An 18,003-nucleotide genomic window follows, 5' to 3' on the forward strand; every position below is an offset into this window, starting at 1 on the left:
TCAGAAATTAGTAGTTTATTGGCCATTTCAGGTTAATTTCTGTCTCTTTTCATTTCCCTGCTATAAAAACCGCATTTGCCCGGTTTTGCATGCCGGGCAGAGCCGGTTAGCTAGGGTATAACTATTACCGGCTACACAGTCTCCTCTTCAATTTTTCCCTTGGAACTAGACAAACTTTCAACTTAAGCACTCAAGCCATTCATTTCTCAGCCCGGCACTTGCTCAAAACTCATAGCAAGCACTTATAAAGCCTAGCACTAGACCCCCCTGTACTGTACAGAAGGACGAGGCTCTCTGTTCGACCATACCAGCCATTCAGTAAAACAGTTCACTGTACCTATCCAGGCATGTCCAAAGGGCAGTTTCAGGAGGACTCTCGAGTCCAACTGATGAATTTGGGCATTTTGAGGCAATGTTACAACTGCCTCATGTACACAGACAACCCTCTCCTCCTACCACCAAACACTAATACATGCAAGAGATGCAGTTATACAGCCAAACTGGAGGCTAAGCTCTCTCAACCCAAGACTGGATCAGACAGTCAAGAGGAGAAGGGAAATACTTGCACCACACCACCAGTCTCACATAGACCCATCAAACCAGCACCGGCAAAAAACATACATAAATACACGAAAACATACTCAGAGGCTCTAAATACGGAAAACGGTGAAGAGAGTACCAGGCAGTCAAACGAGTCACCGGAGCCTTAACGCACTTTTATTGCAAGAATAAACAAACAGCGTTTTCGCTACCACAACAAAGTAGCTTCATCAGAGGCAAAAAACACAGTAAAAAAGGCGCCAAACAGATTTTATAGTATAGGCACCTTCAATCAATTCAGCTGTAACAAGGGAAAAAAACATCACTTCCTATATGTTTAAAGCAACACTCACTTTTTCTGAGATATAGCAGTAAAACATTTTAAACAAGACAACAAGTGTACATGATAATGTATAATAAACTATGTTTCAAACAGATTAAAAACAATTCTATAATAAAATAAGTTTATAAAAACATAGAAATAAAATAAGTTGGCATACTCTGACAATTCATATATACTGTCAACTTTTTTAACGTAAGAAAGATCTATATTTTAAAACAGGGGCAATATTACAGCTCTCATTTAATCCTGGAATATTAAAGGCATCCAGCTTGAGTTGCCATTCCAGTTCTATAATCTCTAATAAAAGAGAGGTAGGCCCGCCCCTGATAGATCTATGTTTTGCAAGGGCATTTTCACTTTTGTTATTCCTAATGGCATAACTGTGTTGATATATGCGCTCCCTGAATTTTCTGTCAGTTTTTCCGACATAAAATGCCGGACAGCAAACACAGAAAGCCACATATATAATAGATTTAGTTTCACAGTTAATTTTACTGTTAATCTCATATTTTTTATGCCTTATACTAAAAGAATTCCTAGCACCACGTGACACCAATTACATGTACCACAACTAAAACAACCTTTAATTCTCTGGAGCCTTTGGCTAGATTGGTTTCTTTGCAATAATTCCTTAATGTTATTGCCTCTTCTGTATGTAAACCTCGGTTTGACCCCTAGCTTCTCCACCAAAAAAGAATTATTGGTAATGAAATACCAATTCTTGTCAATAATTTCCGAAATTTGTTTAGAATTCAAATTGAAAGTCGTTGAAAAGGACAAACAATACTCGCAATTAGACTTGTCAGACCTAGCAACCGTACAAGGCCCTGTAGACATATACTCACTGGTGTTACCAATATTCTCAAGCGGGTTGATTATTTTGTCATCAATTAATGGTCTAAAAACACCGCTTAACCTTTTGTTTGTAACCTCTACAACTAACTCTTCAATTATGAGTGGGGGGTAACCCCGATTAGTGAAAAACTCAGTTAATAAAACACATTCACTTTCAAAATCTTTAAAATCACTACACATTCTAACAGCCCTGACTAACTGTCCCTTAATAATAGCTCTTTTCAACTTGAAAGGGTGGGCGCTTGTGTAGTGTAAAAATGAGTTGACATACGTCTCCTTACGGAAAATAGACGATACAAACCTAGAATTACTTGGATCCTTTTTGAGTTTAACATCCAAGTAATCTATCTCATTAGCCTCAAATTTAGAAGTAAATTTGAGAAATGGGGTTGTTTGATTGAAATAGTCAACAAGCATTTGTGCCTCAACTTCATCACCCTTAAAGAGAATGAAGATATCATCCAAAAACCTGGTGTAGTAACCGATTCTCTCCTTCCAAATTGGGTGCTTGAGAACAAACTCTTTCTCCCAATATGCCATAAACATATTGGCCACGATGGCACCACAAGGAGAGCCCATCGCTACACCACGCTCTTGGATATAATATTCCTTCCCAAAAATGAAAAAATTAGAGGACAATACTATGTCCAATAACTCTGTAATATTATTGATCTCATCCCTGGGAGCTTTAAATTCCATCAAAAGGAGTTCCAACCATTCAATAGCCTCCTGGTGTGGTATTGAGGTGTATAAGTCGACTACGTCGACTGTTAAAAAATTATAGGAACTATCAAATACAGTATTGTTAATACTAGTAAGAAAGCTCCAGGAATCTTTGCAAATGCTTGGGACCAATTTCAAATACTTAGACAATAAAAAATCCATGTATTTTGCAGATGGATAAGAGATAGAAGACCTCCCATCAACCAAGGCCCTCATAGGTGGATCCACAAGGTTTTTATGTACCTTGGGTATGCCAAACATCACAGGCGTTCTAGGCTGGGAAATGTTAATGTATTCATAGGTGTCAAGGTCTATTCTCTCTTCTTTACACCTGTTTCAAATGTTCCTCACATTTTAAAGAATGTTAAGGGTGATTTCACTATTTACAATTTTTCCACATTAGTTTTAGAACCTGAACTAGTTGAATTACTTGCACTTGGCAATCATTTTGTTCCCTCTAAACGTCTTGATGTAGTTAAGGTCTTAATTGACCTTAAATGCTATGTGCGTAAGTTAAACCTGAAATTATTGTTTAATAATTCTGCAGTAGAGGGGACCTCTGCCCTAAAAATGCCAAGTACTTTCAATCCACCTCTGCATGTGGGGTTACGCATTTTTGAAAATGCTTGCGAATTGGATATTAGACACCTTGAAAAAGTTCAAGGTGGGATGAGAAATAAGTTTAATATCACCAGAGAACAATTACAGGCCCTCAATCAACTAAAGGAGTTTTCTGTCAGGGTTATGAAACCCGACAAAGGAGGGGGGTTGGTAGTCTTTGAGAACAGCCTTTATAACGATAAAATGGCGCTAGTTTTGTTCACCCCTGCCTACAACACTTCTTCCCTCAATGAAATGAATACCAGCATCAACAGGATTAAGGGATATTATAGGGACTTATTCATAGAAGGGAGAATAGACCTTGACACCTATGAATACATTAACATTTCCCAGCCTAGAACGCCTGTGATGTTTGGCATACCCAAGGTACATAAAAACCTTGTGGATCCACCTATGAGGGCCTTGGTTGATGGGAGGTCTTCTATCTCTTATCCATCTGCAAAATACATTGATTTTTTATTGTCTAAGTATTTGAAATTGGTCCCAAGCATTTGCAAAGATTCCTGGAGCTTTCTTACTAGTATTAACAATACTGTATTTGATAGTTCCTATAATTTTTTAACAGTCGACGTAGTCGACTTATACACCTCAATACCACACCAAGAGGCTATTGAATGGTTGGAACTCCTTTTGATGGAATTTATAGCTCCCAGGGATGAGATCAATAATATTACAGAGTTATTGGACATAGTATTGTCCTCTAATTTTTTCATTTTTGGGAAGGAATATTATATCCAAGAGCGTGGTGTAGCGATGGGCTCTCCTTGTGGTGCCATCGTGGCCAATATGTTTATGGCATATTGGGAGAAAGAGTTTGTTCTCAAGCACCCAATTTGGAAGGAGAGAATCGGTTACTACACCAGGTTTTTGGATGATATCTTCATTCTCTTTAAGGGTGATGAAGTTGAGGCACAAATGCTTGTTGACTATTTCAATCAAACAACCCCATTTCTCAAATTTACTTCTAAATTTGAGGCTAATGAGATAGATTACTTGGATGTTAAACTCAAAAAGGATCCAAGTAATTCTAGGTTTGTATCGTCTATTTTCCGTAAGGAGACGTATGTCAACTCATTTTTACACTACACAAGCACCCACCCTTTCAAGTTGAAAAGAGCTATTATTAAGGGACAGTTAGTCAGGGCTGTTAGAATGTGTAGTGATTTTAAAGATTTTGAAAGTGAATGTGTTTTATTAACTGAGTTTTTCACTAATCGGGGTTACCCCCCACTCATAATTGAAGAGTTAGTTGTAGAGGTTACAAACAAAAGGTTAAGTGGTGTTTTTAGACCATTAATTGATGACAAAATAATCACCCCGCTTGAGAATATTGGTAACACCAGTGAGTATATGTCTACAGGGCCTTGTACGGTTGCTAGGTCTGACAAGTCTAATTGCGAGTATTGTTTATCCTTTTCAACGACTTTCAATTTGAATTCTAAACAAATTTCGGAAATTATTGACAAGAATTGGTATTTCATTACCAATAATTCTTTTTTGGTGGAGAAGCTAGGGGTCAAACCGAGGTTTACATACAGAAGAGGCAATAACATTAAGGAATTATTGCAAAGAAACCAATCTAGCCAAAGGCTCCAGAGAATTAAAGGTTGTTTTAGTTGTGGTACATGTAATTGGTGTCACGTGAAAGACAGGGAATTCTTTTAGTATAAGGCATAAAAAATATGAGATTAACAGTAAAATTAACTGTGAAACTAAATCTATTATATATGTGGCTTTCTGTGTTTGCTGTCCGGCATTTTATGTCGGAAAAACTGACAGAAAATTCAGGGAGCGCATATATCAACACAGTTATGCCATTAGGAATAACAAAAGTGAAAATGCCCTTGCAAAACATGTAGAATCCAATTCTGGCCATAATTTTGTTTTTATGGGTATTGATTGTATGCATAGATCTATCAGGGGCGGGCCTACCTCTCTTTTATTAGAGATTATAGAACTGGAATGGCAACTCAAGCTGGATGCCTTTAATATTCCAGGATTAAATGAGAGCTGTAATATTGCCCCTGTTTTAAAATATAGATCTTTCTTACGTTAAAAAAGTTGACAGTATATATGAATTGTCAGAGTATGCCAACTTATTTTATTTCTATGTTTTTATAAACTTATTTTATTATAGAATTGTTTTTAATCTGTTTGAAACATAGTTTATTATACATTATCATGTACACTTGTTGTCTTGTTTAAAATGTTTTACTGCTATATCTCAGAAAAAGTGAGTGTTGCTTTAAACATATAGGAAGTGATGTTTTTTTCCCTTGTTACAGCTGAATTGATTGAAGGTGCCTATACTATAAAATCTGTTTGGCGCCTTTTTTACTGTGTTTTTTGCCTCTGATGAAGCTACTTTGTTGTGGTAGCGAAAACGCTGTTTGTTTATTCTTGCAATAAAAGTGCGTTAAGGCTCCGGTGACTCGTTTGACTGCCTGGTACTCTCTTCACCGTTTTCCGAAGTTTGTTCTTTCTCTTGCTTGTTACAGAGGCTCTAAATAAAAATCTACAAAAGCAACAGAGACCTCCAAAGCAGACATCCAAGCAACCTCCATCCCAAACACAAACCATGAAACACATACTTCACAAAACCAGTGTGCCACGCAATCACAGCCCTTAAGGCAAAATAACATACCCAACATAATAGTAATAGGTGACTCATTAGGCACACTGACATCCCACTCACTAGGCTGAATAAGGAGAAGTTTACTGATAGCTGCCTGTCGGGTGCCAGGATCCGACACATAACACAAGCACTCAGGTCACTCCAGAACAAGTACAAATATGACTCTGACATTGTACATGTTGGTGTGAATGAAATGAGCCGTACCTCTCTGGACTACATGAAAAGAGACATGGAAGAGCTCTCTGATCACATAGCCCAGGCCGGTATGACCCTGACCCTGAGTAGCATCCTGCCCTCACCAAGAATAATACCACGGTGTAATGAAAAAATTATCAATTTCAACAGTTGGCTAAGTTTCTGGTGTCATTCATAGGGGATCCAGTGTCTGTCCGCCTGGGATGACATGCTCTACAAGCCATGCTGCTTCGCTAGAAATGGCTTGCACCTGTCACCCTTAGGCTTTCAAATACTGGCCAAGGCTCTTGCCACCCTCATAGTGCCTTTTTTAGGTAAGGCTCAAAAGACAAACCCACCACCGTAAATAGTACAAGTAACAAAAAACTGAGGGTAATGCTACTCAATGCCAGAAGTCTAAACCTCAAAATGCATGCACTCAAGGCTGTCCTCAGTATGGAGAAAATCGATATATGTGCAGTAACAGAAACCTGGTTTAAGGCTCCAGAGCGCACCCCAGCACTACCAGGCTACAACTCATACCATACATTTCGGCCACAGAACCTGGACCGAAATACAAAGGGCAGGGGCGTATCCATATTCATCAAGGATACCCACACCTGCAGGTTAGTGGCGCAGCAGAGTGCTTCAGAGATCATCCACATGCATCTAACAACTGGCAAAACTGCAATTCAGATTGTTGCTACAGATCACCCACCATGTCCCAGGACCCCCATTCCACGTTTCTGGAAACACTGGGAAACATAAAGGTCCTACCAAACACCCTAATATCAGGTGATTTCAATTACCCAGACATTAACTGGGAGAACTACTCAAGTACTAACTCCCTTGCCCAACATTTCCTAGAATTTATAAACTCAAATGCCCTGGATCAACTGGTCAACACTCCCACCAGAGGTGACAACATATTGGACATGGTCATCACCAACATGGGCGACCGGTGTTCCACACCGGAGGTCAACCCCTCGCTGGTTAGATCTAACCATAAACAAATCACTTTGGATATCTACATTTTGCCCCCACCCCCGAACAAGGAAACCACCGTGAAAAACTTTTCAAAAGCAAAATTCACGTTACTTAAGACAGAGGTGGAAAGTTTCAAAGCCCCCATGCTAAAGGATAACGCTGTCCAAGCTGCAAAATCCTTTACTAATGCATTCTACGGGCACCTACAAGAATGCATGGATCGTGCTATCCCAAGCAAAACCAAGACTCACTCCTCCAAGAAAAGGAAACCAGTCTGGTGGACTCCTGCCATAAACAAACTATACAATAGAAGGAGGAAACTAGTACAGAAAAGAGTAAAATCCCAAGAAGGGAGAGACATCCCTGATCAGTATCAGCAAGAAACTACGATCCCTCATAAAGTCATCCAAGGCGAGCTTCGAAATAAAAATTGCCAAAGACTCCAAAGATAACCACAAGGCATTCTTTAGCTATGTCAGGAATCTAAGTGGCAATGCTCAGATCTGCTCGGAGTTAGTGCAGAATGGCACAAAATACACTGAACCAACCAATATCGCCAACATCCTGGCACCCCCCTCTCACCCCCAAAAGGGCCCATAACAGTACCAGAAGACTGTAGAGCCCCTGAAATCACAGACACTCAGGTTAAAACAGCCCTCTCCAAAGCCAAAAACACAGCATCATTGAAACCGGATGGTGTCTCAGGCTGCATCCTACATGAGCTCAAAGATGAACTAACCCGTCACCTAAACACACTGTTCAAACTCAGCCTCTCCATAGGCTATGTACCCATAGAGTGGACCACAGCAACGGTTATTCCGCTCCACAAAGGTGGAACCACAACAGACCCCGGGAACTATCACCCTATAAGCCTGACTAGCTTGGTCTGCAAGGCTTTGGAGCGCATCATCATGGAACTCATTAACAGAGACATTGGGAACTTCCAAACACTGGACCCTACCCAGTTTGGCTTTGTTAGGGGCTGATCATGCCTCCTAAACCTGGTGGACTTCTTTGAGACAGTTACCAAGGCTATAGACAAGGGAACGGTGGTACACGCAGCCTACCTAGACCTCGCAAAGGCCTTCAACACCATTCCCCATTTTGGTGTTATAGACAAGCTCACCAGCCTAAACATAAACCCCTATGTCACAAGATGGGTTGCCAACTGGCTCACGGACAGAACCCACACTACCCTCTAACTAGATCTGGCAGTTGTGTCACAGTACACACATAGAACTTTAACTAAGGTTTATTACAGCATCTGGAAACTGTAAAGTAATTCCAACACTTCCACCTTTTTTGCAGAAAGTAACAAGCCATTATCTGGCACCCCAAGGGTAGCAATTAGTTCATCACTACGGACAATAGAGCAGGATCCCAGCCCAGGCTTTTCACAGACATTGCTTCTCTGGCTGCATTCGGACTTGTGAGATAAAATCTTTATGGCCTTAACCCAGTCATTGAATTTCATGCTGTTTTTCTTAAGGTTAGCTGGGCTGAGCTTAACCCATTCCCTTCCAGTAACCTCTGTTAAAATATGTACATTTCTTCAGTTACAACAATACAGTCTGACATACATGTGTATTTCTTTTCTATCCAGCAGGACCCACTGTAGATACATTTTTAACACAAGCAACTTTACAAATACATTTTTAACATAAGCATCTGTACAAATCAGTTTGATATTCAAATAACATATAATTCTTTACAAAACTCCAACTAGCTATGCTGGCATATGTTACACATACAGTGCCCTACTCCTCCAGTACAGCTGGCACTACCTCACATCGTCAGAGTTAGCATGAATGAAAATTGTTAAAGAGAAACATACTTACACTCACACTCACTCGTACACACACACACACACACACACTGTATAAAAATAACAATGAAAAATTTTGCAGTGGTTTGTTTAATTTTCAATTCATGCATAATTTAATAAAGATGATTTTAAAAATGATCCTCCTCTCCCTCTCATGATGGCACCTGCGGAGGGTGCCCAAAACAGGGACCAGCTGCATGGGCTGTTGCACAGTGACAGGCCAGTGGTAAAACAGCATGAGGAAGTAAGTGGCTATATTCCTGCTATTCTTCCTAAATGGTGTCTTTGCTGTCTTCATAAGTCAAAAGCTTCCTTGACTAGTGAAGGGTCAAGGTTGCTCATCTTACTCAATGAAAAATTAAATGTAAGGGATGGCCCACAGTAATCACCTTAGGGGAGCTTCCAGAATATGTGCACTGCTTCACCCATGCTACAGCATTTGGAGAGTACCTGCACGTGGTCTGCTAATATAGAGTGGTCTCTCATATCACATCACTGGCTTTCTGATTGCACTCATTACTAAGGTATCCTCTTCCCAGGCACCCCCACCTGCCATCATTCTTAACTCTTTTGACTGGAGCACAAGAGAGTTCCTCCTGGATCATTCAGCCCTATGGCGTCACTCGCTATATTAAGTAGGCATCAGCTGTTTGACATCTTGTGTAAGCTGCCATTACTGGTGCAATGGAGTACCTTTAGAGAGCATGGGCTGATGACACTTCTAGGCCAAAGTAGGGCCCCTCATGACTGTCACATCCATTATGTGCTTTTCTTGATTCTAGGTCCTCAGTCCCTGTACTAGAGAAACTTGTATGTGCACACTGGTTGCTTTGTATGCTACTTGATCTCAGGCTACTCCATATGAAGTTAAGATTAGGGAAAGGTTTACCTTACCTTAAATGCCCTGAGAATCCAGATGCTCTTATTTCTGAAATGGACAGAAGTAGTGAACCACCCTCCCTATAGCTCCCTGTTGGAGAATATGAAAGGCAGCACAGTAGCTTAGTGATAGACTATTTGTTCATAGTTTTGGGGTCTTGGGTTGAAGTCTGCTTTCCATTCACTGATGTTGAGATTGCATGTTTTCCTGTGTGTATGTATAGTTTTTCTCAGTGTGCTGTGGTTTCTTGTCACCTGTCAAAAATGTGCAGTTTTTTGGGTACATTTTATTCTATTGTCTGGTACTTAGTGTAGAGTATTAAAGCTGTGAAAGTCTGGTTCCCTCAGCCTCCCATTTTCTTTGTGACCCTGAGCAAGTCACTTAATCACTCTTCTGGGGTAATTGGGAAACTGAGTTAGGCTTCTAAGTGTTCTTGTGGACCACATGCCTAGCAAACATCTGTGAACTATGGCTGTTGGTAGCCTGGTTGATGGTCACCATATTAGCATCTGTCACTTAGGCCCACTCCTTGTTGAGACCTTGGTGATTTCCTTAAACTGGAAAAAGTCTTCGTAGTCCCAGCTCAAAGGGTTGCCTTCACTGGGACATAGCTGGACACATTTCAGTATCTGTCATTCTTACGCATGGGGAGGACCTCAGAAAATCAGAGCTTTTGCAGTCTGGTGGAGGACACAACAGATAATCTAGCCTTTGGTAATCTATTGGCAGTTTCACCTTATAGCAGCCATGATGTTAATGGTTCTCTTTGCATGCCTGAGGATGTGTGTGTTTTGCATTGGTTAAGGGTCAGTGGCTACAGAGTAGGCATACCCTTACAGATGTTTTGATGCTGATCCCTTTTCATTAGTCTTTAAAAAGGTGGATAGTTCCTTGTTCACTCATTGTGGGCCTTTCCTTCCTGCAGTAGAACATGCTGAGTGTCCTGTTTATGGACATTTTGCTTTTGGATTGAGACTCAAGCTCTGCCTAGTGTGGTTCAGAGACCAAGCTAGTGAATGGCACTTGAACAAACAGGACAGAATTAGCTCATTACCTCATAGCTCCTTTACAGATAGGGAGTACATTCCTGAAAGTAGGACACAGACTAGGTTACCAACAGAACTACCCTGATGACTGCCTGCATTCTAGACCCACTTAGCTGCAGCTACGTCCTTTACCTGGAATTTGAGGATGTGGGTGTCTTAAATGACAGGGACTTCTGGGAGGGTGTAGTTTGGAGTTTGAGCTGTTTTTCACACAAGAACATATGGTCCTTATTCATTTCTGCTCAGTCCAGCAGAAAAACCTGGAACTGATGATGAGTGCACCCTGCCTCCTCATTGTAATGACTGTTTCAGTATACCTTTGCAACTTTAATTCCTCTTTTCACAGCAAAATTCATAGAAAAATATGCTGACCACACCCCCTCTCTTCACTTCCTTAATGTTGCACACCAGCAAATATCCCTGCACTCTCATCCTCACACATGGGTGGTGGCTTCAGCCATCTCCACCAGAGAAGTTTCACCACCCCATGTGCTCAGTGGGTGTCTGAACTGCTGGTATGTCTGTCTGTGGAAAAGGTGAGTGGGTCACACCCTTTCACTCATTTCCCTCCTTACCTGGCTGTTCCAGTGCTGAGGCCATTAATCAAACTCCAGTCCCTTGGGCTGCAGTCATGGCTCCATTCCTCTATGTCAAGGCAACACTTAATTTGACAAGAGATCTACTTCATAGCTTCCAGTCAGTCAGCCTTTAAAAGTTATAGCTGTAGCCACTGCAACATCTTCAGTTCATTGGGCTCATCTTAGACATGATCCTTTGCCAGGCAGTATTACCCCATGACTGGGTTCTTGTCTTTCAGAAGGCTGGCATCTTTATCTTGCAGACAGTAGGAGATTTTAGTTGCTTGTTGATACTAGGCTTAATGGTAGTATCCGTTAGTATGGTTCCTTATAACAGATTGAAGATGAGACTGTCAGTGGATGCTCAGCACTCAGTGAACGCAATTCTGAGAAGAGTTAACATTTCACACAAGGGTGTCTTGCAGCCTGCAAGGATAACTTAAAATGGTGGATGCATAGTTATGGTGGGAAAATTGTCAAGGCATGATGATCCAAGGGGTGTAGTACACCTGAGAGGTCAGCCTGTACATCAATGTGCTGGAATTGGGAGTAGTCCTCCTCACCTTGCTAGCCTTTCAGGACTGTCCCATGGGATGTGAGAGCAATCCAGATTGGCTGTAGATCTGTAGCAGGGGGAAGAAAAACGCATCCCCTTATACTGGAAAGCCATGAGAGTTTGATGTCAGGCCATGTTAGCCATCCATTTTCTTGTAGCCATTCACATCCATTACAGTAGTAGATAGGCTCATCTGGTGCTTGCTTATACTGCACAAGTGGTCCACAAACTGGACAATTAAAGAGCATTACTGCAACCTCCCTGACCGACTACAAATCCACCCACTGTTTTTCCCTTATATCCCCTCCAGGGCAGCAAATCAGAGATGCTGTCTTGCAAATTTGGCCCCTGGGTCTCTAGTATGCCCTTTCCCTATTTCTCCTAATTCCCATGTTCATCCTCAGACCGAAGATGATTGTCATAACACCATTTCTGACACAGCAGGTTTGGTTCTCTCTGCCTTGGCCTTGTTACATGGAAAAGTCAGTATATCTCTTTATTTCAGAACACTGAGCCAGCAATCCAGCAAATCTCACTGAGTTGAACTGCTTGGTAACTCCAGTTCCAGTGATGTCCAGAGACCATGATTTCCATCTGAGGATTGTCCAAATTCCAACATCCACTCAAAAAACGTAATACAAGAATGGACAAAGCAAGTGGGCTAGAGATGCCAAGTGGGTTGACGACAAATGCATGGATATTTTTTGGCTCCTGTTTTAGCAATTGTAGATTATTTGACAAGTATTTTTGACTCTAATATTAGTTCCTCTTTTATCAAGGTACAACTAGCAACCATGTTGAACTGCCACAGAAGCTTTCACGTTAATTTGGTGTCTTCTTTAAATTTTGCAAAGCATTCTTGCCTGGAGGTTTTCCATTCAGACCACTGCTCTGAGATCTGGTTCCTCCTTGGAACTTGGAATTTCATGCTGCAGAAACTAACACTACCTTTTTTCAAACAGCATCCCCTGCACAGTTAAAATGTTTGTCATGGAAAACAGTTGTAGTGGCTTTTACTTCCACAATGACAGTCTCAGAGCTGCAGTCCTGCTGCATTGTTTAGATGTATTTAGTTTTTCACAAAGATAGCATAGTATTACAGATGATCCCCATTTTTGTGTCTAAAGTGGCAACAGAAATAAACAGCAACCAGACCCTATATCTGTCGGTATTCGTGTTGTGTTAACAAAGGGGTAGTTATGTGCTTGCATTTTTGGATGCTCACATGCAGCTGGGGTATACTGAAAATAAACTGGGGAGAAAAGTGTCAAAGGTTACTCTGATGAAATGGTTGAAAGATTGCATAAAGCTTTACCATCAGAAATAGGGGTTGGTTTTTCCTAAACTATGTAATGCTCCTTCAGCAAGAGCCTTTACCTTGTCTAAAGCTTTTTTCATGAAAGTTCCAGTAAATGAGATGTGTGCAGCTGCTGCCTTGTCTTCTTTGCATACATTTGCTAGGCAGTACAAGTTTGATGTTGATTTGAGGCAAAGTGCTTTTTTGGGGCCACCATTCTCGAAACTTTTCTTGGAGGAAACCACCTGCGAAGTTAAGCTGACGGCTTTGCCCTACCTGTTGAAGAGGATGGACAAGATCAACCTAGATTCAAAAATAATTTTTGTCCATTCTCTTCAATATACCTACCTTCATTCTCATTCCATGCTTGTTAAGAAAGAGGTCTTGTGCATATTTCTGTTTTGGATTCATATCCGTTTTTGTTGAAAAATTCACTTGTGAAGTCTAGAGTTACTTTTAGAAATCTGGAGAAGGTAGGGGAATGTAGACCATTATGGGAGAAGGCAAGGAACTAAAGTGTGAGAACTTTGTGTGCCTTGGAGACTACAGCTTCATTCAGTCCTACCTGTTGAAGAGGATAGACAAAGGTCATCAAGATCTAGCTTCATGGTAAGTACATAACTTTTGCTCACACACAAAGGGTATGCACACATTTCTGATTTTTTTTCTTTGTTTTCTTTTTACATTCAGATACAGGTTGGAGAAATATTTTCTAGACGTAGCTCACCTATTGTGTCATACTTTGCTAAAAAAAAAAAAAAAAAAAAACATGACAAGGAATTGCTTGGTCAGGTCAATGCTTACTGCCTACCTTGTGATGGGATTGGTGACCGCCTCAACTTTCTTGACAAGAGTAGCATTTGATGACTTTTTTGATGTAGTTACCTGGAGAGCAAGTAATTATTTCAGCAACCATTACAGTTTGGACCTTGCCTTCAGATTGTGTACTGGTTTTCTACAAAGATTTTTTGTGAAGTTGTGGCTAATGCATCATCTGCTTAGGAATTATTAGGTGATATGACAGCTGAGGAATCACAAAAGGAGACAGAAGTGGTGGTATATGCACATGTTGATTTCAGCAGATTTACTTTCTCTTCTACCACAGCCTTCTTGTTACAGTACGTAGGTATATATTGTCTCTATGGGATAAATGAAAGACATGGCTAGGATGAGTTTGCTCTCCCTGCCTCTGACGTATAGCCACATTCAGCATTTAAGAGAAATTATGCTTTTCTTACAGCAGGCAGCCCAAGAGTTTTTAATACCTTTTCTCCACCAACCTGGTATGTGGTAATGTTTGCATGTATTGGACACAGTGTGACCAATTATTCTCACCATGCCACATTTCCCTTCCAGGACCTGCCTTCCAGGTGTACCTGTCTAATGTAGAGGTTGCTTCTGTTTTTGGACTGAAAACATGCCTGTGGCAAGGGATTATCATCTCTTCTCATCAGTCTAGAAACATAGATACAGCCTTTGCTGCTCACCTCTACCATCTGCAACCAGCCTCAAACCTGGGTTACCAGCTTCATCAGTTGAACACTTCCTTTGCACCAGAAGGCCGACTGCAATTTGGCCACTTGTATCTTTATACTAAGTGTGTTAGAAGTAATGCTGATGCAGCTGGCTCCCATGTATAACTGAAAAGTTGCATTGGATTGTAGTTCCGTTTGTCTGTAGCATACAGTGGTATAATCCTGAATTTCCCCTCAGAAGATTGCCATTTAGGAGGTTGTTACATAACTATTGTTTCCATGTGTTGCACAAGTTCATTCATTTGCTGTTGAAATAATCCCCACACCTTCCCCCCAAACACAGTACTGTACTGCATAGCGTTGACAGTAACTTGCTTTTTTGTTCATTTCCTGTGAAAATGTGATAATTGATTCACCACCACCCCACCCCCACCTCACCCAGAAACATAACAGACAGCATTGAAAGCTACAAAAAAGTATGGATAAACAGTACTGAAAGCTGAACATATCTTTTCTGATTTGACTTGGCAGTGATGTAGAGTGTGTTAATGGACAGAAATTGAAATTCCTGTTTATAAATGTTTGCCTGTATGTGTGACTAACTTTTGTTTGCTGTTTTTCCTCTTATCTTTTATCTCCTGTTTTCCTTAATTCTTTCTCATGCATAACCACCTGATTATTCTACTCTGTTTTGCATTTTTGTTTCTCTACTGTTTTGTGTTCTGACATGCCTCTACTATTCATTTTTTGCCTGAGTATATTTTTGACACCAAAAATACTTTGCATCAATCCGCACCCATTCTTCACATTTTTTAAAATCCTTTGTATACCCAAATCATTATGTCGCTATATTTATGACCATTGTTTTTTCATTTATTTGCTACTATATGACTTTTCTTCGCAACATAACCACTTATTTTCTTTTTTTACATGTTCTTTTCTTCCATGTCTCTCATTTTTTTCTGCATTAAACCTCTTTGTATCATTTCTCCATCTCTGTCTTTCTCTGGCTGATTCATGGCCTTCCTTCCTTTAATTGGACCTTTGCTTTTTATTTTTTATTTTTACTGACCTTTTCTGTTTCATCCTCTTACCTGCCGTTTGTCTCTCAACTTCTTCCTCCCCTATGTCTGCAGAAATACAGAATATTCAGAGGGTTTATTTCTATGACACCTACGCCGTTCTGGAACAGCCCTCAGGTGAAAGTATGTTACTGCACTGTCAAGAGTAGTGATTTGAGCATTTTACTGCTGTTAATGCCATTTATTTGTGCCTTACTTGTGATACTTGTTCCTTTTCTCTGCCTCCATACCTCTGCATGACACCTTACCCCATTCATTCTGCTGGAAGCACTGACTAGTCAGTCTAGAACTCACAGTAACTTAACACAGTGCTGGAAATGGATTCTCAATGTGGTGACCACTACACTTGTTGCAAGATCATTCATGCCTGCTTGGTGGTGGTGGTGGTGGGTGCATTTTTTTTATAAAATAGCTGCTGCACTGATAGAAAGATGTAATGTCAATATGCATCGGCTCGCTGTTAATACACAGTCACGTTTTCACTATCTTATCTCTAGAAAACTTACTTAACATTTTTTTTCTTAAGTCACTGGAGTCACTTCAGGGTGTGTATTAAATATTTCGGGCACATTTCTTTGAAATCCATGGGCATTTGAATGTTGATTTTATACTTAAATGTGCCTATGTGGTGTGTACATTAAATGATGAGGAAAGCAAGTGTACTCTGTGTGTTGTGTGATTTTTGCACACTGTGTGAGGTTATATGAATTGCTAGGAGCATATCTGATTTGGTTTACAGTATTCAGTCCATATTGAAAAAGCATGTAAAATCGAACATTACATGCACTTCTCCTCCTTTATTCTGCATAATTGCTAGCTGGTGCTGTTTTCCAGCATGGCAGTTATACATCAAAAAGTTAAAAATAATAAATCTTAGTCTGTTATACCATTGAATGGCTATAACAGCATCTCCATGGAGAAACTGAGATATATTGCATGTTACTCAGGTACTGGATTATTCGCTGATAGGCAGAGCTGTTTCGGAAAACTGACTTATCTGACTCTTTCTATCCTCCCGCATTGCACCTGTCTGCTCTGCCTTGTCAAATCTTCTGTGCCACTAAAGCAAATAAGATGACTCAACCAGCACTCAGATGCTGAGTTTTTTATGAGTTTGCAAAATATTCTTTTTTTCAAACATTGTTATTAAATCACAGTTTACATAATGACATAGCTACACATGCATTAAGAGAAAAGAAAACAAGCCATAGTGATATTTTCATACAGAATGTTTTCTTTTTAACAGTTATCATTCAATCCAATATTACATAGGTTCATAGGACAGTACAAGGCTATTGGCCCAGAGGCCCTTGTAAGCCTAGCCAAGAATTTCACTAGTGTTCCCACAAAGTCAGCACCTGATGTTCATCGTGCATACAGCTGCAGTAATCACAGATGGGTTTTCAGCCGTCCGGCGGTACCTCGGTCGGCCGAATTCCAAAGTCTTGGTCCGGCGTCGGTTGTCGTCGCTTACTCTTCTGACGTCAGTGAGGCCAGAGTATATAAGACACAGCCGACGCCATGTTCTTCAGTCTTTTTTGCCGCGCGGTGCCCGAAGCAGAAGCAGTTCGCAAGTGCCGGTCGGCCAGCTCCTGAATTACGAAAAAATTGGAACCGAAGTCTTCATTAAAGCTAAGTACCCCGTTGGGGAAACTTTTCTTGCCTCAGACCGATGTCAGAAAAAGTTAATAATTGTATTTCTTGTGGGAAGCAAATACCGCATAAGGATTTCCATTCCCTTTGCATACCTTGTTTGGGCCCAGACCACGACGTCTCGGGCTGTCACTTTTGCGCTAACTTCAATAAACGCACTATCAAGCGTCGGGCGGAGTTCGCCCAACACTACTTTGGTAAAGCTTTTGATTGTAAAATGTCGTCGGACACTCCGACTACCGTTTTGTCCAAAAAACGCAAGGAAAAGGACCGATACGCGAGGCCCGCGGTCCCCGCCGACACCACGCCAAAACAGGCTACACGTGGTCCGGTTCTCAGCGAGACGCCTTTGCAGTCCCTGACTACAGACGACACTCCTTTGGCGGTGTCCTCTGTACCCGAGACCGCTGGGTCCTCTGCCTTTTCCCAGACTACAACCGAAGCCCCTGCTAATGTCGAACCTACTAATGTGGACAGGTCCACCTCCACCCATGGTGTATTTAGGCCCTCATCTTCTTTTTCAATTAAGGCCTTTACTAAATCCAAAGCAGCCAGGCATCCCACGAGGCCTGTTGCACAGGGCCCATCTCCTGGACCCATGCCTAAAAAACAGATGCTTAAAATGGCTGAGGATTTAATTACTCTTATCAGAGGTTCTCAGCCCCCTCCTGACAAGAGACCCAGAGTGGAGGAAGAATCTCCCTCTTCTGATCAGGGATCCATTTTATCAGAA

General features: G+C 41.0%; 1 protein-coding gene across 4 annotated transcripts in view; it reads left to right on the plus strand.

Moving 5' to 3' along the window:
• The window catches only part of LOC122809252 (myosin-10-like), a 3,714,157-nt gene that overhangs the window by 2,114,905 nt on the left and 1,581,249 nt on the right, over positions 1-18,003 (plus strand). For 2 of the 4 annotated variants that reach the window (XM_044080584.1, XM_044080595.1), the window contains exon 17: positions 15,672-15,740. The exons of the other annotated variants lie outside the window; for them this stretch is intronic. In XM_044080584.1, the coding sequence (XP_043936519.1) occupies positions 15,672-15,740 (69 nt within the window). The remainder of the gene's footprint in view (positions 1-15,671; positions 15,741-18,003) is intronic. 4 annotated transcript variants of the gene reach the window in all.

The sequence above is a fragment of the Protopterus annectens genome, chromosome 1.part1, assembly GCF_019279795.1.
Source record: "Protopterus annectens isolate FY-2018-M chromosome 1.part1, PAN1.0, whole genome shotgun sequence".
In the NCBI taxonomy this organism is placed as follows: Eukaryota; Metazoa; Chordata; order Ceratodontiformes; family Protopteridae; genus Protopterus; species Protopterus annectens.